Source organism: Acipenser ruthenus, chromosome 22, assembly GCF_902713425.1.
Source record: "Acipenser ruthenus chromosome 22, fAciRut3.2 maternal haplotype, whole genome shotgun sequence".
NCBI classification, from domain to species: domain Eukaryota; kingdom Metazoa; phylum Chordata; class Actinopteri; order Acipenseriformes; family Acipenseridae; genus Acipenser; species Acipenser ruthenus.
The window spans coordinates 30,780,963-30,805,130 of NC_081210.1; the positions used below are offsets into that span (position 1 = coordinate 30,780,963).

At 48.7% G+C, this 24,168-nt stretch overlaps 1 protein-coding gene and 1 non-coding gene across 2 annotated transcripts; both read right to left on the reverse strand.

Moving 5' to 3' along the window:
- Positions 1 to 578: 578 nt before the first annotated feature.
- LOC117431299 (stress-70 protein, mitochondrial) lies at positions 579 to 11,858 on the reverse strand. The gene is made up of 17 exons (XM_034926635.2): positions 11,345 to 11,858; positions 10,036 to 10,094; positions 9,641 to 9,728; positions 8,477 to 8,658; positions 8,074 to 8,198; positions 7,903 to 7,976; positions 7,412 to 7,518; positions 6,962 to 7,124; positions 6,755 to 6,847; positions 5,431 to 5,640; positions 4,822 to 5,049; positions 4,149 to 4,253; positions 3,599 to 3,716; positions 3,305 to 3,399; positions 3,087 to 3,179; positions 2,501 to 2,641; positions 579 to 2,220 (listed from the first exon to the last, which is right to left on the reverse strand). Exons 1-17 carry the CDS (start codon positions 11,435 to 11,437, stop codon positions 2,143 to 2,145), a joined length of 2,052 nt encoding a protein of 683 aa, XP_034782526.2. The 5' UTR covers positions 11,438 to 11,858; the 3' UTR covers positions 579 to 2,142.
- LOC117431852 (small nucleolar RNA SNORA74) lies at positions 6,412 to 6,615 on the reverse strand. Its single transcript, XR_004664131.2, has one exon. It is a non-coding gene; the product is annotated as a small nucleolar RNA SNORA74 (small nucleolar RNA).
- Positions 11,859 to 24,168: the final 12,310 nt, after the last annotated feature.

Genomic DNA, 24,168 nt, shown 5'->3' on the forward strand with positions numbered 1-24,168 from the left:
TCTGCGCCGTTGCGAGCTCGTACTACAAGGCGGTGAGAAGGAAGCGCTCTTTCATGCACACCGCTGTGTCACTTTATTTACAGCCTCATATGAGCACATTTGCATGAACGCTTCAATATTAAACAGCTGCTGGGGTTTGCAATGCACAACGGATTTCTTAAATAGGTATCTTCTGTGCTCCCTGGATAGCGCATTTTAATATATGTATGCCAGTCTATGACTCCCCAGAATGACAGCTGAACGGCTGTCCTGTGAGAGCTCCGTCGCCTCCGGTCTGTCGTCAGCCTCAGTGTGTATTTGCCGCAGTTATCACTTTACCTTAGCCACGTATTTATGATCGCTCAGCATTATAACAGCGGGAGCTGTTCCTCTCTGGACTGCAATGCCACTGGTAGAGCTCAGTGGAATCTATTTCGACCCCCTAATGCGAGTCTTGTTAAAGTAGTCTGAGATTAATATTGATCAGTTTCTGAATAATGAAAGCCCATTTTCCCCATATTGGAATTTGCCTGTGAAAAGCACAGCTTGTGCTTGCAGGTGTGACTGGATTCATTGTGAAAGAAAGTAACACACAAACATTCAAGAGTTTGAATCTCAGATTTTATTAAAAAACCAATCTTGTTACTATGTAATGTTGCAGAAGAATAGGATGCGATTCCGTGACTCCTGAACTCCCAACACGGTACTTAGACCTCACCCCCTCGTCAATGTTAATGTATAAGCAGAGCCATTAGCTCAGCCCAGCCACAACCCCACTCTGAACCTTCAGCAGCTCAGGGGCCCCTGCAGTGTGCAGCAGGAACTGAAACTTAGAGATCAGTTATTATTTCTGCTCAGCTTTACCTTTAAACACTCACAAAGGAATTATCTTAGCACTAGAAAGAAACTGCCTTTCTTCATACTAGTGATTTCTGCATTTTGAAAACTGTGCATCTATATATATATATATATAAATAAAATGTCACTACATGGATGTTCTTGCAGAATATCTAATCTAAACAGATTGTTGTCACAGAGACGAGCTTCACTTTCATGTTAAGAGCGGTCACATGCTTTGTCTTTATAAAATGTGTGGGATAAAGCTGCACTAATCCTTGCAGAAAGAGGGATCACAGGAAACTATAGAACAGTATTCCGTGTTCAGATTAGCACCCAGAACCCCCTCCCTCTCCCCCCTCTCCCTTTTTTTCTACATGGCAATTTACAAACACACCATAAGTACAGGAACATTCACTGATCACAGGCCAGACCGTGCATAGACCACAGCAGGCATCCCAGACTGTGATAAAGGAACAGCCCTGTGACAAGGCACTGCCGGGGTTCTGCTGCCCATGCTTCCCACATGACATGGCGTTTATAAATCACCCTGTACAGAAGGACGGTCGCTGCTTTATGAAAAGCCTGTCACCAAGCACACCTTTCCCATAAAGACCCCACCAGCATTAATATAGTGGACAGCTGGTCTTACATTATATTCATTTTAATAAATCCAGTTTCTTAAACTGTACAATAAAGAAGAGAGTTGTAACTGAGACAGGTCGAGAGGGACACATGTTGGTAATAGAGCTGCACTGCAGGGCAGTATTGCAGCAGCTGCGAGAGCTCACGTGTGAATGTGGCAGGAATCTGGAGCTCAGTTTCTTGTTTCTTTGTTACTATGATGCTGCTGCTGCTGCTGCTGCTGCAGACTCGGAGCTGGACAGGGGCAGAAACGGCCACACCTTGTGACGCTCCTCGCAGTGTCTCTGTTACAGTCCTTTCTGGTGGTTTTAAATAATTTAAGTTCAAACAGAAGTATGCAAAAGACAGGACCAGACAAAGCGAGGTCTATCCTGAGTGCAACTCACCCAAGCGACATTCTAGACAACGTACCATAATTACCACCTTCATCATTTTTACAACAGGACGAAAAAAAAAGAAAACATCTTTAAAAATGCTGAAAAGATATACTTCTGAACTACTAAATTACACAATTACGAGAGAACAGAAAAAACAGCTATGTATAGAATACTGCAAAAACACAGTATACGAGAATGACTCGTGCGTGTTATTCGCTCAGGAGAGCAGATGGTCGATGCGCGCCCAAGCTTCTTCAGCCCCCAGGTGTGGATGCCCCAGGGCAATTCAGCGTGGTGAGGGGCTCTACTGCTGCCCCTCCTTCTTCTCTTCACTGCCAGAGCTGCTGCTGCCGCCGCTGCTGCCCTCCCTATCAGATGCCATCTGGAAACACAAACGATAGTATTCACATTGTTGAAACAGGTTGAAGTAGTTGCACAGTGCTCCCTCCATAATCCAGAATTCGATAACTCGCTGTTGGCGCACATTGACAGTAAATTGTTCATCCCAAGCGCAGCTGAAGCTGAGCAGCAGTATTAAACCTGGACAGACTCAACAACAACACAAAGCAATCCAGAAGGGCATTCCAGAACCCCAAGGCTGTTCCACAGAAAGAGTAACGACACAGCTCGAGGAGAGACGTCAAGGGGCCCAGGGTACCTACCTTCTTATAGGCCATCTCGAAGAGCTTGAGCGATGCCTGCTGCAGGGTGCTCGCAGCTTGCTTGATGTTTTCACCCGTCTCAGAGTCCTTCCTGGCCAGCAGCTCTTTCACTTTGACGATCTCTTCTTTCAGTTTGTTGCACTGAGAGGAAGAGGAGGAGTCGTTACTACAGTTACACAAGAGCAAGGGCCTTCAATAATTACAGGAGGAGTGCACAGGTTCCCATCAACCACCTGAAGGCAGGTCTCAATGAAATGTATACGCATCAGGAAACGCAGCTGGAACATATAGGAGCTCAGGTTAGAGGGACCCCAGTCCAATCACAGCCAGCACTGAACACACTGCAGGGCAGAGACTTCCACTGCACAGCAGGGAAGGAAATACGACTCCTGTTGCACAGCAGGTCCACCCACTCCAGGTTTTACTAAAAGCTTGATTAGCCACACTGTACAGGTAACAAGCTCAAGTGTGTCTTATAAAACACATAGTAAAACCAGCAATGGATCAAACTGCTGTGCAACAGGAGTCTTGTTTCCATCCCTGTATTAACCCCACAGCAGGCTGTGTGGGCGAGGCACACACACACCTCATCGGCAGGGAGCTGTTCCTTGAACTCCTCCATCTTAGATTCTGTGTCGTGAACAATCCCCTCGGCCATGTTCACAGCTTCGACGCGCTCCTGTGGAGAAAAACACACAGCGTCAGACCATCGACCTGCTCCCAGCTCCCACCTTACCCGCACTGCACCCCAGCTGCAGATCAAGTTTAGCAGGCTGTCTAGAGCCCCCCCCCACGCTCTCATACCTTCCTCCTCCTGTCCTCCTCAGCGTACTTCTCTGCGTTCTTCACCATGTTCTCAATGTCATCCTTGCTGAGGCCGCCAGATGACTGGATTATAACTGGGAGGAAAAAAAAAAAAGAAAGAGAACAGGCTGAGCCATGAGGAGCCAGACACATTCCCATTCCTTTTCAATCCATTTAAATTCCTTCAAATCTGCAGTGTTGAGTGGGGTTCTCTTTCCAGCACTGCAATCGTTCCTTGTTACTACAGGTCTCTCTCTCTCTATTCTAGTCTGCAGTGCAGAATCTCCTGCTTACTCTGCTGCTCGCGGCCGGTGCCCTTGTCCTTGGCTGACACATGGACGATCCCGTTGGCGTCAATGTCAAAGGTCACCTCGATCTGGGGGACTCCGCGGGGTGCAGGGGGGATCCCAACCTGTGGGAAGGGCAACACAATTGTTAATACCATCACAGAAAAGGGGGTGGGCAACCAGCAATGGCAGTAAGACACCTCCTGCACTGCAGCTTCACCCATGCCAGGTTTTAATAGGAGCTTCAATACCCCTGTTGTACAGATACACTTGCGCCTGTTACCTTATTAAGCTCATAATAAAAACCAGGAATGTATTGAATGGCTATGCAATGGGAAGTCTGACTTTAATCCCTGCTGACTAAACTATTTAAAAAGCATTGAACAGGTCACTTTGGACACAGCAGCAGAGCAAATAGGGGCCCAAGAAGACAAACAGAATACAAATACAGCAACTACACAGCGATTTGTCTTCAGCTTTCCAGCAGACCCTCTCTATATTTTCCGATAAGGGCAGAGCTGGCATTATCATGACTCGGGAGTCACAGGGCGACTTACCAGAGTGAACTGCCCCAGGACCTTGTTGTCAGCAGCCATCTCTCTCTCTCCCTGGCACACCTTGATCTCCACCTGCGTCTGTCCATCAGCTGCTGTGGAGAACACCTGCAAACAGGGAGACTTGTTACAGGGCAATCACAGGGCAGCTCTACAGCCTCTCTCAGTGTGTTAATGCAATCACAGGACAGCACTACAGCCCCTCTCAGTGTGTTAATGCAATCACAGCTCTACAGCCTCTCTCAGTGTGTTAATGCAATCACAGGACAGCCCCACAGCCCCTCTCAGTGTGTTAATGCAATCACAGGACAGCACTACAGCCCATCTCAGTGTGTTAATGCAATCACAGCTCTACAGCCTCTCTCAGTGTGTTAATGCAATCACAGGACAGCCCCACAGACCCTCTCAGTGTGTTAATGCAATCACAGCTCTACAGCCCCTCTCAGTGTGTTAATGCAATCACAGCTCTACAGCCCCTCTCAGTGTGTTAATGCAATCACAGCTCTACAGCCCCTCTCAGTGTGTTAATGCAATCACAGCGCTACAGCCCCTCTCAGTGTGTTAATGCAATCACAGCTCTACAGCCCCTCTCAATGTGTTAATGATATATCATGAAAACATTGCTGAGTTTCCAGCAGACTTCATTAGCACTACATAAATCAGACACTTCATTCACCTGGCCCTTCTTGGTGGGGATGGTGGTGTTGCGGTTGATGAGCTTGGTGAAGACCCCCCCCAGGGTCTCGATGCCCAGGGACAGGGGGGTGACGTCCAGCAGCAGCACGTCCGTCACGTCCCCGGCCAGCACGCCCCCCTGGATGGCGGCTCCGATGGCCACGGCCTCGTCGGGGTTCACAGACTTGCTGGGGGCGCGTCCGAACAGGTCCTGCACTGTCTGCTGCACCTGGGGGAGCACAGAGCACAGAAACATTCACATCAAGAGCAAGCAACCGCCTGGAGTGGAGCAGGGAGAAAGTGGTGTCAACTGCAAACAGTGCGAGTTTCAACTGTTACTGTGAAACATTTGACTGATATATAAAAAGAATTAACTACTTTAATAATTAAGATGGTGAGTTTTCAATTTATCAATTACTTTTTTCTTCATTAAGTATTTCTAGCGATCGAGGAATAATCCTATTGGATACTGATTCTCCTTGGATATAAAGCTGCTTGCTGTTTTTAAATTCTATCTCTATACACCCCCACACACACACACCTGTCCAGTAAGCGCAGTGCAGGTAGCTTAGGCACTGAATGGCGCTGGCAGCTGGCAGCAGGACATTACCTTTGGCATGCGGGACATGCCCCCGACCAGCAGCACCTCCCCGATCTCGCTCTTGCTGACTTCGGCGTCCTGCATGGCTTTCTGGCAGGGAGCCACGGTCCTGCGGATCAGATCGCCCACGATGCCCTCGAACTGCGAGCGGGTCAGCTTCATGTTCAAGTGCTTGGGACCCGAGGCGTCCATCGTCAGGTAGGGCAGGTTGATGTCAGTCTGCACGGGAGAGAGAAGAGACAGCTCAGCATGGAGGATTCAGGAGAGAGCGAGCTCAGCATGGAGGATTCAGGAGAGAGCGAGCTCAGCATGGAGGATGCAGGAGAGAGAGAGCTCAGCATGGAGGATTCAGGAGAGAGCGAGCTCAGCATGGAGGATTCAGGAGAGAGCGAGCTCAGCATGGAGGATTCAGGAGAGAGCGAGCTCAGCATGGAGGATTCAGGAGAGAGCGAGCTCAGCATGGAGGATGCAGGAGAGAGCGAGCTCAGCATGGAGGATGCAGGAGAGAGCGAGCTCAGCATGGAGGATTCAGGAGAGAGCGAGCTCAGCATGGAGGATTCAGGAGAGAGCGAGCTCAGCATGGAGGATTCAGGAGAGAGCGAGCTCAGCATGGAGGATTCAGGAGAGAGCGAGCTCAGCATGGAGGATTCAGGACAGAGAGAGCTCAGCATGGAGGATTCAGGAGAGAGCGAGCTCAGCATGGAGGATTCAGGAGAGAGAGAGAGAGCTCAGCATGGAGGACTCAGGAGAGACACAGAAGCACTGCTCTAGCCAGGCTCGCTGCTGATTACGCAGTGCTGAGCCGGAGGAACGTTTATTAAAAGCAGATACGGAGTAGGTGTTTGATGCATCTAACTTTAATAAGGAATCAAATTATACCTTTTAAATCAAACACACACTTTTTAGATGCAATACTCAGGACTGTGCAATACTATACTAGAATATTTAAGTTGACACCCACACAAGTCACTATCTACAGCTCTGTGTGTATCTGTGTGCACCCCGACTAGGGCTGCTCCAGGGGAGCTGGTTCAGTCCACTCTCAGAGGGTGCAGAGCGTGGCCACAGCCTGGCTTCAGCAGCCACTAAAACAGTGTCTCCCACAGCCAGGCTACCGGGCCGCGCCTTCCTCTCCCAGCAGTGTAACACCGGCACAGGCACGGGGAGACGCCTGGACAGCTGACTACCGCTGGGGTGTGGTCCACAAGAACTAATGGAGTCCTCCTGGATGATAAGCCATTGTCTGGATGGCAGGGGCTGGGAAGGCTGTTGCAGCAGCAGGCACTCGTGGTCCAACCACAGCTGCTCCACACATGCCTTTGTGGTCCCGTACCTGCAGGGAGGAGGACAGCTCACACTTGGCTTTCTCAGCAGCCTCCCGGACTCTCTGCAAGGCCATGTTGTCCTTGGTGAGGTCGACACCGGACTGCAAAAGAGAAAGAAAGAAAAAAGTGAGCAAACGGTAAATCCTTTTACCATACGAACTCACTCACACGTGGAAAGCACAGAAAACACCAAACAGCGTGTCTGCCTCCCGGACCTCTCTCTTGAACTCCTTGACGATGTGTCTCAGCAGGGCCTGGTCGAAGTCCTCCCCTCCCAGGAAGGTGTCTCCGTTGGTGGACTTGACCTCGAACACACCCTTCTGGATCTCCAGGACAGAGATATCGAAGGTCCCGCCTCCCAGATCATACACAGCGATGCTGCACAGAGACAAGAGAAGGGCGAGCCAGGGTCAGCCGGGTACTAAACACACACACACGAGAAACTAGAACAGCATTACTGCCCCACAGCCCTTGCTTCCCCCTATTCTAGGACACCCACAACGTCTATCAAGTTGATGGATTCTGGAACAGAAAGGCATGATATTAAATAGATAAAGAGTGTGGTTAACGTTCCCAGCGTTCGGCCGGCATGGTTTGTTTGCAGTCCTGTCGTAGTATTCACTGTGTACCCAGCAGCACAACAGGGTCCTGTTCCCCACACTTACATTTTGTCCTGGGACTTATCCAGCCCGTAGGCCAGAGCAGCAGCGGTGGGCTCATTGATGACACGCAGCACATTGAGCCCGGAGATCTGGCCAGCATCCTTGGTGGCCTGGAGAGAGAGACAGAGAGAGACACAGAGAGAGAGAGAGAGAGAGAGAGAGAGAGAGAGAGAGAGAGAGAGAGAGACACGGAGAGAGAGAGAGAGACACAGAGAGAAGTTTAGTGCTACAGATTACTGACCTCATCCAATTCTACTGCAAACGTTAAATATATGAATACCACTGCTGAAAACACACAAACCACATTGCTGCTACTATCCAGCTAAGGATGCAATCTGTTTCAGTTTTCATAATTTGCTACAGCACATGACTGTGTGTATGGTTTAAGACTTTGAAGCATATTTCTATTAAATAACCAAACCATCAGGAAGTCAGACAGACAGACAGACGCTGGTCTAAGCCAGCCTATCGGTTGTAAGCAGTGTGCTCCTCACCTGTCGCTGGGAGTCGTTGAAGTAAGCAGGGACTGTCACCACAGCATTCTTCACACTGTGACCCAGGTAGCTTTCTGAAGAGGGGAAACAACAACATCACGCCTTCAGCTCAACAAGGAAGAATCAGAGCAAAACACCTGCCAGACATGCGAGGAACTGCGATGCACCCACCTGCTGTCTCTTTCATCTTCATGAGGACGAAGGCGCCAACCTGGCTGGGGGAGTAGAGCTTCCCATGAGCCTCCACCCAGGCGTCTCCATTAGAAGCACGGACTATCTTATAGGGGACGTTCTTACTGTGGAGGAGAGGGCAAGGTTATACAGCACCGGTCTTACCGTTAACCTACAGGGATGGAAATAAGCCTCCCACTGCTGAGCAGTTTGATCCATTCCTGGTTTTACAAGGAGTTCAAATAGATACACCCAAGCGTGTTACCTACACACTGGGGGTAATCAAGCTCATAGCACAACCGGGAATGGGTGACACTGCTATGCAACAGGAGTCTATTTCCCATCGCTGAACTGTAAAGACACAATGTTATTCTTCACAGAGGCGCAGCAGCTCTGCACTTACAGGTCTTTCTGCACTTCTGCGTCGTCAAAGCGACGTCCGATGAGGCGCTTGGTGGCGTACAGGGTGTTGTTGGGGTTGGTGACAGCCTGGCGCTTAGCTGGCATCCCCACCAGCCTCTCGCCGTCAGCAGTGAATGCCACAACTGAGGGCGTGGTGCGGGCACCCTCGGCGTTCTCCAGGACCTGCGGGGAAATGAGGAGGGGGTCGGATCAGAGAGCACAGAGACGGGACAGAGATAGAGGGGGTCCGATCAGAGAGCACAGAGATAGAGGGGGTCCGATCAGAGAGCACAGAGGTAGAGGGGGTCCGATCAGAGAGCACAGAGGTAGAGGGGGTCCAATCAGAGAGCACAGAAGTAGAGGGGGTCCGATCAGAGAGCACAGAGATAGAGGGGGTCCGATCAGAGAGCACAGAGATAGAGGGGGTCCGATCAGAGAGCACAGAGATAGAGGGGGTCCGATCAGAGAGCACAAAGATAGAGGGGGTCCGATCAGAGAGCACAGAGACGGGACAGAGATAGAGGGGGTCCGATCAGAGAGCCCAGAGATAGAGGGGGTCCGATCAGAGAGCACAGAGATAGAGGGGGTCCGATCAGAGAGCACAGAGATAGAGGGGGTCCGATCAGAGAGCACAGAGATAGAGGGGGTCCGATCAGAGAGCACAGAGACGGGACAGAGATAGAGGGGGTCCGATCAGAGAGCACAGAGATAGAGGGGGTCCGATCAGAGAGCACAGAGATAGAGGGGGTCCGATCAGAGAGCACAGAGATAGAGGGGGTCCGATCAGAGAGCACAGAGACGGGACAGAGATAGCAAGTCCAGGGTTAGAGCAAATCGAGGATGGGCTGACACTAAAAAATAACTTTTGTAGTTGTAGTTGTCTACATGGACTGTTTTTATTAGCATTGCGCAAGGACTGCACAGGATGCATCTTGAGTGAATGAACCTGCTATTCTTTTTTTCTAATTCAGGAATGGAAATAAGACTCTTATTGCACAGCAGTGTCACCCATTCCAGTTTTCACTACCAGCTTGATTAGCCCCAGTGTGTCTAGGCAACATGCTCAGGTGTGTCTTATTAAACACACAGTAAATCCAGGAATGGTTCACACTGCTATGCAATGGGAGTCTTGTTGCCACCCCTGCAGTTGTTCCTCAGCACTTACCTTTGCCTGTTTGCCTTCCATCACCGCCACACAGGAGTTGGTGGTTCCCAGATCGATGCCTATAACTGACCCTTTGATTGCTTCTGACCTGCAACACAGGAAGACACACCTGCAGCCTTAGACTCTGAATGAGAAGCAGCTAAATGAAATGCTGGTGGAGCAGCACAGGGAGGCTGGGATCTCTACACACCCACACTGGAGAATGTAAACCAAGTGGCCTGTCAACATCTAATTTGATAAAAGCTAAGAGTGTAAAGAAGAATGCTGAACGATGGAAACATGTAGATGGTAAAAACAATACACAATGTTATTTAAGTGTTAAACTAAACATAAGCCTATCGATACATAAACTGTAAGTACATTAATAAAATACCCTAAAGTCAATATACACTTACGCATAGTCACGTCTGGATACTGTTCTGAGAACATCTCGACTCAGTCCGTTCCAACATCCCTAAAATATAAAAAACACATTAAAACACTAAAACAAATTAACTACCACGGCAACACACGTCATTGAAATTCAAGGCTTTACCTTTTATCATCAAAATAAAACACAGACATGCACATTATCGAGCCTGCACGAGTAACACAGGCTCTCGAATTCCTTACAGCAGGCAAGGCATGTCGCTGTGAACTGGGCGGGCGTTCTAGTTTTTTTTTCATAGGTGTAGAGAGACGGGCCAGCTGAGAGAATTAAACTGCGGATTTTAAGATTGAAATCATCCCTAACGGACAAAATGTAGTACAGTTCTAAACTGCCCCTCCACCCCACCCCACAGGTTACACTGTGTGCATGTAGTGTGTCAGCCAAGGCTCTGGGCTTAACCTTGGCATCAAAGCCCACCCCACACATCACGATAAAGGAAGACGGTTCTTTCAGGGGAACATTCAGGGACACGCCGTGAAGGTCACACACAGTCTCTGCACAGAGAGCCGCATCTGATCAACCCCTCAAAATACACACCGTCTTTCATTGAAAATAAATAACCACACACACACACACACAAACACAAACACAGTGACAGCTGAAACAAAGTGAAGCAAGCTGGTTTATTAAAAACAGTGATCCGCAGTGTTGCTCATTTTTTTAATGACTACGCTGGCAGCGCGGCGGAGGTTACGCAATCCAATTACAATATATAACATTGGTATGGGCGCTTGCTAGTACACACGGTTTACAAAATAATAACTCAGACGAACGATGTACACGTTCGTTAAACACGTCTCAAGTGTTTTTATTGTCAAGTCAGAAACTTTTAAGGCCTACAGACATACTGGCAAGCAACCCCGAATGCGTACAGAGCGCAACGTCACAACTAAAAACTTCACGTTGTATTAAACCGGCTTTCTGCGAGGCCGCATCGACATCCTGCGTGTTTCGAGTTTATCTTTTATTTTTTTTTACTGATCGTTGATTTAGCTTGTAGTGGTAACAAGTACGATTTTAATAAGACTACATCATGCTTCACTCACTCGACAGCAATGGCCGCCCCGTTCTCTTACATTACACACGTTATGATTAATAATAACAGACGTTTGCGTTTCAATTAAATTAAATTATTATTTTACTAACGATGCTGCCATCGCTAATACTTGCTATACATTAAAAATGACAACTACAGCTGAGCTTCTTCAAGTGCTGTCCTCGGCTCCCGACTGCCATGGAGCCGTTTTCAACACTATAATTAGGAAAAGCCTTACCTTGTTCATGGCGAGAGAGGCGACGCTCCTTGTGCAGGCTGCCCGGGTCTGCAGGAGAGTTTGGGAGGCAGTTCTGGCCGCACTGAGCATCATGTCTGCGGGTTAGTTGTGTGTCTGGCTCTGGGACTGGCTGAGTAAAGCGATAATGGAAATGGCAGGTTACAGAATGTCGCTCGTTTGACTCTGCTGCGTTGTTATTCTTTGTCGTGACTGCAGAACGGCATGCAAATCCTATTCCCGTTTTCTTGTTAGTTTTTAATAATAGGCAGTCTCTGTGTGTGTGAGAGTCAGCGCCCCGGTAATCAATGTCTCTTAGCGGTTTGTAAACCGGACTGAATAACCCGACGAGTCGCTCTGCTTCTGGAACTATCCGAACCACATGGGCCCGCAACACGCTCAGCTGACAGGACCCGTCCGGGGAGCTCGGGACACGCCTGAACCGAACCGCAGGGCGCGCAGGATTTTAATCCGCATGCCCAGCTACTCGCACACATTCATTCACACGCTCGGGGATAACTGCTATCCCAAAGGGTGACAATCGCTGTTTACCGTTTCATAATTTAATTTTCAGACTCATTTTTTTGTATGGCGCATTTATAGTCAGCCCGGGTCCTGATAGAGCACGTCGCCCTGAAGGTCAGGAGTTAAAGAGGGCAACAATTGCTCAGGAGTTACATCAGAGAGAGCCGGTCTCTCCTAACACCGGTGATAGGTTTGAGTTACATCAGAGAGAGCCGGTCTCTCCTAACACCGGTGATAGGTTTGAGTTACATCAGAGAGAGCCGGTCTCTCCTAACACCGGTGATAGGTTTGAGTTACATCAGAGAGAGCCGGTCTCTCCTAACACCGGTGATAGGTTTGAGTTACATCAGAGAGAGCCGGTCTCTCCTAACACCGGTGATAGGTTTGAGTTACATCAGAGAGAGCCGGTCTCTCCTAACACCGGTGATAGGTTTGAGTTACATCAGAGAGAGCCGGTCTCTCCTAACACCGGTGATAGGTTTGAGTTACATCAGAGAGAGCCGGTCTCTCCTAACACCGGTGATAGGTTTGAGTTACATCAGAGAGAGCCGGTCTCTCCTAACACCGGTGATAGGTTTGAGTTACATCAGAGAGAGCCGGTCTCTCCTAACACCGGTGATAGGTTTGAGTTACATCAGAGAGAGCCGGTCTCTCCTAACACCGGTGATAGGTTTGAGTTACATCAGAGAGAGCCGGTCTCTCCTAACACCGGTGATAGGTTTGAGTTACATCAGAGAGAGACGGTCTCTCCTAACACCGGTGATAGGTTTGAGTTACATCAGAGAGAGCCGGTCTCTCCTAACACCGGTGATAGGTTTGAGTTACATCAGAGAGAGCCGGTCTCTCCTAACACCGGTGATAGGTTTGAGTTACATCAGAGAGAGCCGGTCTCTCCTAACACCGGTGATAGGTTTGAGTTACATCAGAGAGAGCCGGTCTCTCCTAACACCGGTGATAGGTTTGAGTTACATCAGAGAGAGCCGGTCTCTCCTAACACCGGTGATAGGTTTGAGTTACATCAGAGAGAGACGGTCTCTCCTAACACCGGTGATAGGTTTGAGTTACATCAGAGAGAGACGGTCTCTCCCAACACCGGTGATAGGTTTGAGTTACATCAGAGAGAGCCGGTCTCTCCTAACACCGGTGATAGGTTTGAGTTACATCAGAGAGAGCCGGTCTCTCCTAACACCGGTGATAGGTTTGAGTTACATCAGAGAGAGCCGGTCTCTCCTAACACCGGTGATAGGTTTGAGTTACATCAGAGAGAGCCGGTCTCTCCTAACACCGGTGATAGGTTTGAGTTACATCAGAGAGAGCCGGTCTCTCCTAACACCGGTGATAGGTTTGAGTTACATCAGAGAGAGCCGGTCTCTCCTAACACCGGTGATAGGTTTGAGTTACATCAGAGAGAGCCGGTCTCTCCTAACACCGGTGATAGGTTTGAGTTACATCAGAGAGAGCCGGTCTCTCCTAACACCGGTGATAGGTTTGAGTTACATCAGAGAGAGCCGGTCTCTCCTAACACCGGTGATAGGTTTGAGTTACATCAGAGAGAGCCGGTCTCTCCTAACACCGGTGATAGGTTTGAGTTACATCAGAGAGAGCCGGTCTCTCCTAACACCGGTGATAGGTTTGAGTTACATCAGAGAGAGCCGGTCTCTCCTAACACCGGTGATAGGTTTGAGTTACATCAGAGAGAGCCGGTCTCTCCTAACACCGGTGATAGGTTTGAGTTACATCAGAGAGAGCCGGTCTCTCCTAACACACCGGTGATAGGTTTGAGTTACATCAGAGAGAGCCGGTCTCTCCTAACACCGGTGATAGGTTTGAGTTACATCAGAGAGAGCCGGTCTCTCCTAACACCGGTGATAGGTTTGAGTTACATCAGAGAGAGCCGGTCTCTCCTAACACCGGTGATAGGTTTGAGTTACATCAGAGAGAGCCGGTCTCTCCTAACACCGGTGATAGGTTTGAGTTACATCAGAGAGAGCCGGTCTCTCCTAACACCGGTGATAGGTTTGAGTTACATCAGAGAGAGCCGGTCTCTCCTAACACCGGTGATAGGTTTGAGTTACATCAGAGAGAGCCGGTCTCTCCTAACACCGGTGATAGGTTTGAGTTACATCAGAGAGAGCCGGTCTCTCCTAACACCGGTGATAGGTTTGAGTTACATCAGAGAGAGCCGGTCTCTCCCAACACCGGTGATAGGTTTGAGTTACATCAGAGAGAGCCGGTCTCTCCCAACACCGGTGATAGGTTTGAGTTACATCAGAGAGAGCCGGTCTCTCCTAACACCGGTGATAGGTTTGAGTTACATCAGAGAGAGCCGGTCTCTCCTAACACCGGTGATAGGTTTGAGTTACATCAGAGAGAGCCGGTCTCTCCTAACACCGGTGATAGGTTTGAGTTACATCAGAGAGAGCCGGTCTCTCCCAACACCGGTGATAGGTTTGAGTTACATCAGAGAGAGCCGGTCTCTCCCAACACCGGTGATAGGTTTGAGTTACATCAGAGAGAGCCGGTCTCTCCCAACACCGGTGATAGGTTTGAGTTACATCAGAGAGAGCCGGTCTCTCCTAACACCGGTGATAGGTTTGAGTTACATCAGAGAGAGCCGGTCTCTCCTAACACCGGTGATAGGTTTGAGTTACATCAGAGAGAGCCGGTCTCTCCTAACACCGGTGATAGGTTTGAGTTACATCAGAGAGAGCCGGTCTCTCCTAACACCGGTGATAGGTTTGAGTTACATCAGAGAGAGCCGGTCTCTCCTAACACCGGTGATAGGTTTGAGTTACATCAGAGAGAGCCGGTCTCTCCTAACACCGGTGATAGGTTTGAGTTACATCAGAGAGAGACGGTCTCTCCTAACACCGGTGATAGGTTTGAGTTACATCAGAGAGAGACGGTCTCTCCCAACACCGGTGATAGGTTTGAGTTACATCAGAGAGAGCCGGTCTCTCCTAACACCGGTGATAGGTTTGAGTTACATCAGAGAGAGCCGGTCTCTCCTAACACCGGTGATAGGTTTGAGTTACATCAGAGAGAGCCGGTCTCTCCTAACACCGGTGATAGGTTTGAGTTACATCAGAGAGAGCCGGTCTCTCCTAACACCGGTGATAGGTTTGAGTTACATCAGAGAGAGCCGGTCTCTCCTAACACCGGTGATAGGTTTGAGTTACATCAGAGAGAGCCGGTCTCTCCTAACACCGGTGATAGGTTTGAGTTACATCAGAGAGAGCCGGTCTCTCCTAACACCGGTGATAGGTTTGAGTTACATCAGAGAGAGCCGGTCTCTCCTAACACCGGTGATAGGTTTGAGTTACATCAGAGAGAGCCGGTCTCTCCTAACACCGGTGATAGGTTTGAGTTACATCAGAGAGAGCCGGTCTCTCCTAACACCGGTGATAGGTTTGAGTTACATCAGAGAGAGCCGGTCTCTCCTAACACCGGTGATAGGTTTGAGTTACATCAGAGAGAGCCGGTCTCTCCTAACACCGGTGATAGGTTTGAGTTACATCAGAGAGAGCCGGTCTCTCCTAACACCGGTGATAGGTTTGAGTTACATCAGAGAGAGCCGGTCTCTCCTAACACACCGGTGATAGGTTTGAGTTACATCAGAGAGAGCCGGTCTCTCCTAACACCGGTGATAGGTTTGAGTTACATCAGAGAGAGCCGGTCTCTCCTAACACCGGTGATAGGTTTGAGTTACATCAGAGAGAGCCGGTCTCTCCTAACACCGGTGATAGGTTTGAGTTACATCAGAGAGAGCCGGTCTCTCCTAACACCGGTGATAGGTTTGAGTTACATCAGAGAGAGCCGGTCTCTCCTAACACCGGTGATAGGTTTGAGTTACATCAGAGAGAGCCGGTCTCTCCTAACACCGGTGATAGGTTTGAGTTACATCAGAGAGAGCCGGTCTCTCCTAACACCGGTGATAGGTTTGAGTTACATCAGAGAGAGCCGGTCTCTCCTAACACCGGTGATAGGTTTGAGTTACATCAGAGAGAGCCGGTCTCTCCCAACACCGGTGATAGGTTTGAGTTACATCAGAGAGAGCCGGTCTCTCCCAACACCGGTGATAGGTTTGAGTTACATCAGAGAGAGCCGGTCTCTCCTAACACCGGTGATAGGTTTGAGTTACATCAGAGAGAGCCGGTCTCTCCTAACACCGGTGATAGGTTTGAGTTACATCAGAGAGAGCCGGTCTCTCCTAACACCGGTGATAGGTTTGAGTTACATCAGAGAGAGCCGGTCTCTCCCAACACCGGTGATAGGTTTGAGTTACATCAGAGAGAGCCGGTCTCTCCCAACACCGGTGATAGGTTTGAGTTACATCAGAGAGAGCCGGTCTCTCCCAACACCGGTGATAGGTTTGAGTTACATCAGAGAGAGCCGGTCTCTCCTAACACCGGTGATAGGTTTGAGTTACATCAGAGAGAGCCGGTCTCTCCTAACACCGGTGATAGGTTTGAGTTACATCAGAGAGAGCCGGTCTCTCCTAACACCGGTGATAGGTTTGAGTTACATCAGAGAGAGCCGGTCTCTCCTAACACCGGTGATAGGTTTGAGTTACATCAGAGAGAGCCGGTCTCTCCCAACACCGGTGATAGGTTTGAGTTACATCAGAGAGAGCCGGTCTCTCCTAACACCGGTGATAGGTTTGAGTTACATCAGAGAGAGCCGGTCTCTCCTAACACCGGTGATAGGTTTGAGTTACATCAGAGAGAGCCGGTCTCTCCTAACACCGGTGATAGGTTTGAGTTACATCAGAGAGAGCCGGTCTCTCCTAACACCGGTGATAGGTTTGAGTTACATCAGAGAGAGCCGGTCTCTCCCAACACCGGTGATAGGTTTGAGTTACATCAGAGAGAGCCGGTCTCTCCTAACACCGGTGATAGGTTTGAGTTACATCAGAGAGAGCCGTTCTCTCCTAACACCGGTGATAGGTTTGAGTTACATCAGAGAGAGCCGTTCTCTCCTAACACCGGTGATAGGTGTGCATGGTGCAGCGATGGGCATGGCGCCGCGTTTTATGCATGCATTTGTAAAGTATAAAATGAGTAGTGCATCCATTATAATTAAATATGTGTGCTTTGCAGTTATCCATCAAACGTTATTATTAACGGACCGTAGTTTATCATTGTAATTAAATAGCTACAAGTTAACTATATAAATGCTCAACAACAAAGCCACGTACATGTTATGCTATATTATTTGCAGCTATAACAAGGCCCCAAGTTATTTCCGGGACAGATATTAAAGGCCAGATAAACTATGGTCCGGAGTCTGGGAGTGTTACTCTATAATGATTTTGAAATATAATTATTTTTACACACAGTGTTTTTAATTTTTTGTGTCGGTAGCTGTTCACCGCGTCCTGGAGTTTAGTGTCTGTTAACACGGGTCTTTACCCTGGCTAAGATGGAAGAGAGCTCAGAGCAGATGTAGTGTGTGTTACATCCACCGGGGGCAGTGTTGCGTTGCAGGGGCAGGGGTATGCTGCTGTATATGATGATTGATGACATCATTTGAGAATGATTCTGAGACCAGGGGTGCTTAAGACTTCTGAAAAATCATCAGAAACTGATGACTGAAACACAAAACGATGCAAAGTGAATCTAAACCAGAAGGAGAATATATATATATATATATATATATATATATATATATATATATATATATATATATATATATACTGTATATTATTTAAATGTGTATATATATATATATATATCTCATTTCATACTCATAACAAGAATGATAATAATATGATGCCGTCGATATCATTGCTTACTCTGGTTTTGTTAACTGCAAAAATCTAAATGTAATTCATCAAATTACATAAATAAATACAGCTTGTGTTCTCATTTATTCAAAGAAAGATGTATTTGGTACTTAATGGCTTCCAATATATGATTTCCATATCCTAAGTGGTTCTTGCGAGGGCTGTTTGCTGGATTCAAGTCCTCCATGACATCAGCGTCAGTGATGGCAATCGTCCTGGTGGCTGGGAGACAGGTGAGTAAGACAGAGAGATGGAAACCCACGTGATCTGCTTTCCTCTTGACGTGGCTTTCCCGTTCAGGAGACGGACCGGGCTGGAGCCTCAGCCTCTGTGCTTATGAGTCAAGGAGCAGAGGAAGACTGCTGCTGATACTGCAGCAACTCATTCAAACTGTGAACTGGAAACGATCACCATGGAAATGGAAGGATGTGCTGTTGTCATTGCTGAGCACGCTGAGGAAAGCCCCAGCTGAGCGTGGATGCTGCTTTCCACAAGAGGCCCTGTCTGTCCCACAGTGTGCAAAGGTGGGGAAGCGAGGCGCTGTGCTGCATGTGTGCAAGGTAGCCCTTCTGAGTACTGGCTTTCAGTTCATGAGAAGCCGTGTCCACATGCTGGGGTGGAGGTATTTCTGCAGAGTAGCCCTACACTCATTTAGAAAAAGGTTACAAACAGGTCCTGTCCCCCTGCTTGTCTCTGCAGTGTAGATAAGCCTGCTGTGTATTATTCGGGGATTCCCCTGCGCATCACAAAGACAGCATCCCATTAACACCAGCGGAACCGTGTGCTGATTCCACCCGAGATATCCCAATTACCAGGGGATCCCAGAGGGGCGAACCCACCCACAGCTCAGGAACGCAAAGGGGCTTATTCTGTTTAGACAGTGCGGCCCAGAGGAACACATGCAGATCTCTCCTGGTGTAATGAAACAGTGCGATCAGCCCAGTGGATCCTAATGCCAATATTTCCACTGTCTTTCGTCACAGTAATGAGGAACGTTTGCTTCTCGTGTAACTCAAATATACCCCAATGAGCCGGGGCTCAGTCAATAAGAGACCCGAACAGCATCCACCCCCCACGCATCTGCTGTTTGTAATACAAGAGGGAGCCAGGTGTGACGGTAGTGGAGCTTCCTAGTGAAGAACTGCCGGGGGCGAAGGGTTAATCTGTACTCATTGGGGAAACAAACAAAAGACAAAGGAGCAAGTCCCTGTTCTGTAACAGCAGCAGGTGTAATATTTCTCATTGTTTCACTATGAAACGTTTTGATCAATGTGCGGAAAAAAAAAACAGAGTGAGGGCCTCAATCAGATAAGCGACCTGACAATTGTGAATAAAAATGAGTGCAAGCGCAGATAGCATCGCTACGTAGGAGTATGGCTTGAAACGACGGAAAAGAAAAATGACAATAAATATGAAAGTTACAATCAGCCGGATATCTCCTGTGAGTTAAAGCGCGCCACGTGTTACCATACTGTGTTCCGGAGCCTGTGTCTCTGGCTTGCATTCGCTCTCGCAGACTCGGCCAGGCAAGCCCAGCTAAACCCAGGCAGGCCCTCCCTGTTAGAGCCAGCACTTGATTTGTAAGTGTAACGGGGCGCAGACTGGACACGAACCAGTGACCCCCACCCCACACGCTAGAGCCTTAACCACTATGCAAAAATGTTAACCTCATCTCATCTCCCATTGACCCACTGACAGCTGGGCAGCGTTAACCTCATCTCATCTCATCTCCCACTGACCCACTGACAGCTAACCTCATCTCATCTCATCTCCCATTGACCCACTGATAGCTGGGCAGCGTTAACCTCATCTCATCTCATCTCCCACTGACCCACTGACAGCTAACCTCATCTCATCTCATCTCCCATTGACCCACTGACAGCTGGGCAGTGCTAACCTCATCTCATCTCATCTCCCACTGACCCACTGACAGCTAACCTCATCTCATCTCATCTCCCACTGACCCAATGACAACTGGGCAGCGCTAACCTCATCTCATCTCATCTCATCTCCCACTGACCCACTGACAGCTAACCTCATCGCATCTCATCTCCCATTGACCCACTGACAGCTAGGCAGCGTTAACCTCATCTCATCTCATCTCCCACTGACCCACTGACAGCTGGGCAGTGTTAACCTCATCTCATCTCATCTCCCACTGACCCACTGACAGCTAACCTCATCGCATCTCATCTCCCATTGACCCACTGACAGCTGGGCAGCGTTAACCTCATCTCATCTCATCTCCCATTGACCCACTGACAGCTGGGCAGTGCTAACCTCATCTCATCTCATCTCCCACTGACCCACTGACAGCTAACCTCATCTCATCTCATCTCCCACTGACCCACTGACAACTGGGCAGCGCTAACCTCATCTCATCTCATCTCATCTCCCACTGACCCACTGACAGCTAACCTCATCGCATCTCATCTCCCATTGACCCACTGACAGCTGGGCAGTGCTAACCTCATCTCATCTCATCTCCCACTGACCCACTGACAGCTAACCTCATCTCATCTCATCTCCCACTGACCCACTGACAACTGGGCAGCGCTAACCTCATCTCATCTCATCTCATCTCCCACTGACCCACTGACAGCTAACCTCATCGCATCTCATCTCCCATTGACCCACTGACAGCTGGGCAGCGTTAACCTCATCTCATCTCATCTCCCACTGACAGCTGGGCAGCGCTAACCTCATCTCATCTCATCTCCCACTGACAGCTGGGCAGCATTAACCTCATCTCATCTCCCACTGACCCACTGACAGCTGGGCAGCGTTAACCTCATCTCATCTCATCTCCCACTGACCAACTGACAGCTGGGCAGCGTTCACCTCATCTCATCTCATCTCCCACTGACCCACTGACAGCTGGGCAGTGTTAACCTCATCTCATCTCATCTCCCACTGACCCACTGACAGCTGGGCAGCGCTAACCTCATCTCATCTCATCTCCCACTGACCCACTGACAGCTGGGCAGCATTCACCTCATCTCATCTCATCTCCCACTGACCCACTGACAGCTGGGCAGCGTTAACCTCATCTCATCTCCCACTGACCCACTGACAGCTGGGCAGCGTTAACCAGTAGAGTCAGAGTAAAAACAAGTAGTTTACTGATAGCGTTGTGATAGAATGGTAGATAGCTGCTGGTGTGTGGGGAGGGGGACTGTGCTGGTTAGAGATTTTACCTTGAGCCTTATCACTACAACTCACTTACTGTAGGAGAGAACTGCAGATCAACAAGCAGCCCACACTCCCCCAGTCTAGATAATGTGCTTTCCGCCACGCAAACAGAAGCAGTGGATATCGCCAAGCTGAACCCAGAAAGAACGCGTCTAGCCATGGTCTCTGGAACTCCACGTGGCAAAGCGCTTCCCATCCCACTTTCCTCCCCAACCCTGCCCCCAGACAAGCCCACCAACTTGGCACCACCGGGAATGGAACCATGGTGGCGTGACTCAGCCAGCACCCCACATGGCAGTGCTTTTACTTGGATCAGACACTGATAACCTGAACCTAGTCCCTCTACTGCCCCCCTATCTTGCTGTGTGTGTGGGGGGAGGGGCTGTTTAGAGACTACCTGGACCCGTGATCTCAAGAAGAGATGGGGGAAATAAAACAGACTGCCTTCTTACACATCCCTCTGGGACAAGAGAGAGGCTTGAATAGAGTAAAAGGCGTTTGTACAAAAGGGATTTCATTCTCATATATGCTGTATATACTGTGCAGTGTGCACGGTCCTCTCTTAAGATTTGTGGATAGCCACACTGTTAACTACAGCATCCCGGGGGTCCCCATGCATTTCCAGTGACAGATGGGAATGAAATCAGCACAATGACTGTGTTACTAGAAACCAGCTGCCAAACAAAGTCTGAATGAACGCAAAGAGAAACACGTCTGTATTATTCAACAAAACTTTGAGGATTCTTTCCTTTTTATTCTTTGAAAGAAAACATCTGGGAAAGTGACCTGAACGTGCAAAACAACTCTGCCAACTCTGTTAATGAGAAAACCAAATATTTAAAACGAGATATTGAAGCCAGGTAAAAAATAAATAAATAAATAAATAAATAAATCAACAAATCAAACCAAGAAAACCAAGATATTTTCAGATTCTTTTACTCACTATGAATTTTTGAAAGGTGAAAATATTAATGTTACAAAAAAACAAACAAACCCCAGCTATACACAGAGATATAAAGTCAGTACTTTTAACAGCTCAACAAGCCAGTGGTCCTACTGTCGCTAACACATGCAGTACTTCAATGGGCACATGACTGCTCCTTCAGCACTGGCTGCTGTGCACTTGAGTTAGGGCTGCGCTAGCGAAGCTTCATACTTTTATAGCATTATTACTGGACTAGTGTGCACAGTCATGAAAGAACATGCCCGTGCTATTGTACATTTAGAAGAACACAGACCTTGCAATAATGTAACCACTATCAATGAGAAGCACTATTTCAACTCTTCATGTTCAGTCCTTGGTGCAGAAGCTAAGCAGTCTCTGTTTAATTCCTATTGGTCAAACATTCCTCCAGGTTTGTTTGTTGATGTTGTTTTTAAAGACTGTCCATCTATTCATTCCTGAATCATTCTGGAGTCTGGTTCGATGCATTTTGCTTGGCCTTTCTTTGCTTTCTCTGTCTGTCTCAGCTGATGAACTCGCTGCCCTCGCTTTCCGAGAACCTGAGCTGCTCCTCCATCTCATCGGTGTCTGTCTCCACGTCTTCCTGGACCGCTCCTCTCCCAGGCTGCTCATCAGTGTCTGTCTCCTCATCTTCCTGGACCACTCCTCTCCCAGGCTGCTCATCGGTGTCTGTCTCCTCCTCTTCCTGGACCACTCCTCTCCCAGGCTGCGGCTCCCCCAGCTCCAGGTACCCCTTGTACGAGGGATTGGTGCCGGTACGCACTGCCGGCTCTTCCCTCGTCTTGGTGGCTTCAGTCACTGCAGAATTCTCGCTCCAGGTAGCAGTGCCGTCGCTCCTGCATCCTGCCTCTCCGCTGCCCTCCTCCATGCTCGCCACTACAGCCCTCGAACAGAGCGCCACGCTCGCCTTGCCAGAGCAGAGTCCCATGCCTGCCAGGGTCTCCTCTCGCACAGTCAGGGGAGCTGTGATGCTCCTCGGTGGCACTGTCAAAGCCCCTTGCAGGTTACTTTGAATCCAGAGCAGAGAGCAGACCGTGGGTAGTCTCCCCTGACTCTCCTCCTCTCCGTTCCTCACAGCCGCTTTCAACAGGGCTCTTTGTTCCTCGGGCCCTCAAGCACACACTCCTAACTTAATAGCATCAGCCACACGTCTGTTTGTGACAGGCAAGCACTCTGCTGCCAGCAAGTTCCAAACCGGGGGCCTGAATGAAGCAGTAAGGCTATCTAGCTTGATTATTTGAACTTTGAATCATTTTAAAAAGCAGAATAATTGTACAAACTTCTCAATGTAGGTCCATGACCTGAGTCACGAAAGTCTGGAAAATAAAAGTACAAAAAATACTCTGTCTTCCAAATCCAGCCACCGCCTAGAGAGATGTATCGTACGGAAATGAAAGTGGTGCTCAGAAGAGCAGAAAATCATTTCTCAAGCATAATCGCTGTTTGTTCTCACCTGTTTCCTAACACACGGAAATCATTTGTGACGGGCAGTGCTGTGTGATGCAGTGTCTTTACGGATCCTGTCCTGTCGGTGAGGTGAGGAGAGGTTAAAAGCTCTGTAAGCACGGATGCAGACGAGCCCGGCTCTTTTGCATTGTGGTTGAGATGCTTGCTTGCTGTGCACACGTTGTGGGGTCGCACCCAGCCTGCACCCTGTTACACTATATCAGGGCTTCTCAAACCCGGTCCTGGGGACCCCCTGTATATTCCAAATGTGCTCTCAATTACTTAACTGAACCCTTCATTTGCTTAATTAGACCTTTCTACTTGTTTTCAGCTCTTTCAGGAGCTGAGAACAATTAAAAAGGTCTAATTAAACAAATGATGAGTTGAATGAAAGGGTTTAATTAAGTGACTGAATGAAAAGCAGTAGACCCAGGGGGTCCCCAGGACCAGGGTTGAGAACCAGTGGACTATATAAAGACTATGCAGCGCGTCCAGCGTTGGGAAGTAACGGGTAACATCACACAGAACTTTGTTACTTTTCATTACATTGAAGAAAGGTAAAACAGTTCAAGCATTACATGGAAACAGATGAAGGCTTGAACTGCCCAAGTCAAACCCTGCACGTGAACAGACTTTTCATCTCATCAAACCGCGGGTCTCTGATAGGCAGCTCCTTGAAGGTAATTTCACGACAGCATTGGAAAAGGAGTGTTTAATACAGTCAACACGTACAGCAGAGCCGCACAGTTCTGCTCCTCAGCTCTCTGTTCCACCTGCTCCCTGAATTTATTCACTGAACCAGTGAACCAATTGAATGAGTTACTTATTTAATGATACCTAGAAAACCTGAAGGACTCGGGACCCCGTGGATCAGACCCCTGCACCCTGACGCATCACACAACACAACGGCTCTCG

Excerpts from the sequence above, each read along its gene's own strand:
- LOC117431299 (XM_034926635.2), bottom strand. The coding sequence starts at position 11,437 with ATGATGCTCAGTGCGGCCAGAACTGCCTCCCAAACTCTCCTGCAGACC. Across the intron at positions 10,095-11,344 it reads CCTCTCTCGCCATGAACAAG|GGATGTTGGAACGGACTGAG; the intron begins GTAAGGCTTTTC and ends TTTATATTTTAG. Across the intron at positions 8,659-9,640 it reads TGGAAGGCAAACAGGCAAAG|GTCCTGGAGAACGCCGAGGG; the intron begins GTAAGTGCTGAG and ends ATTTCCCCGCAG.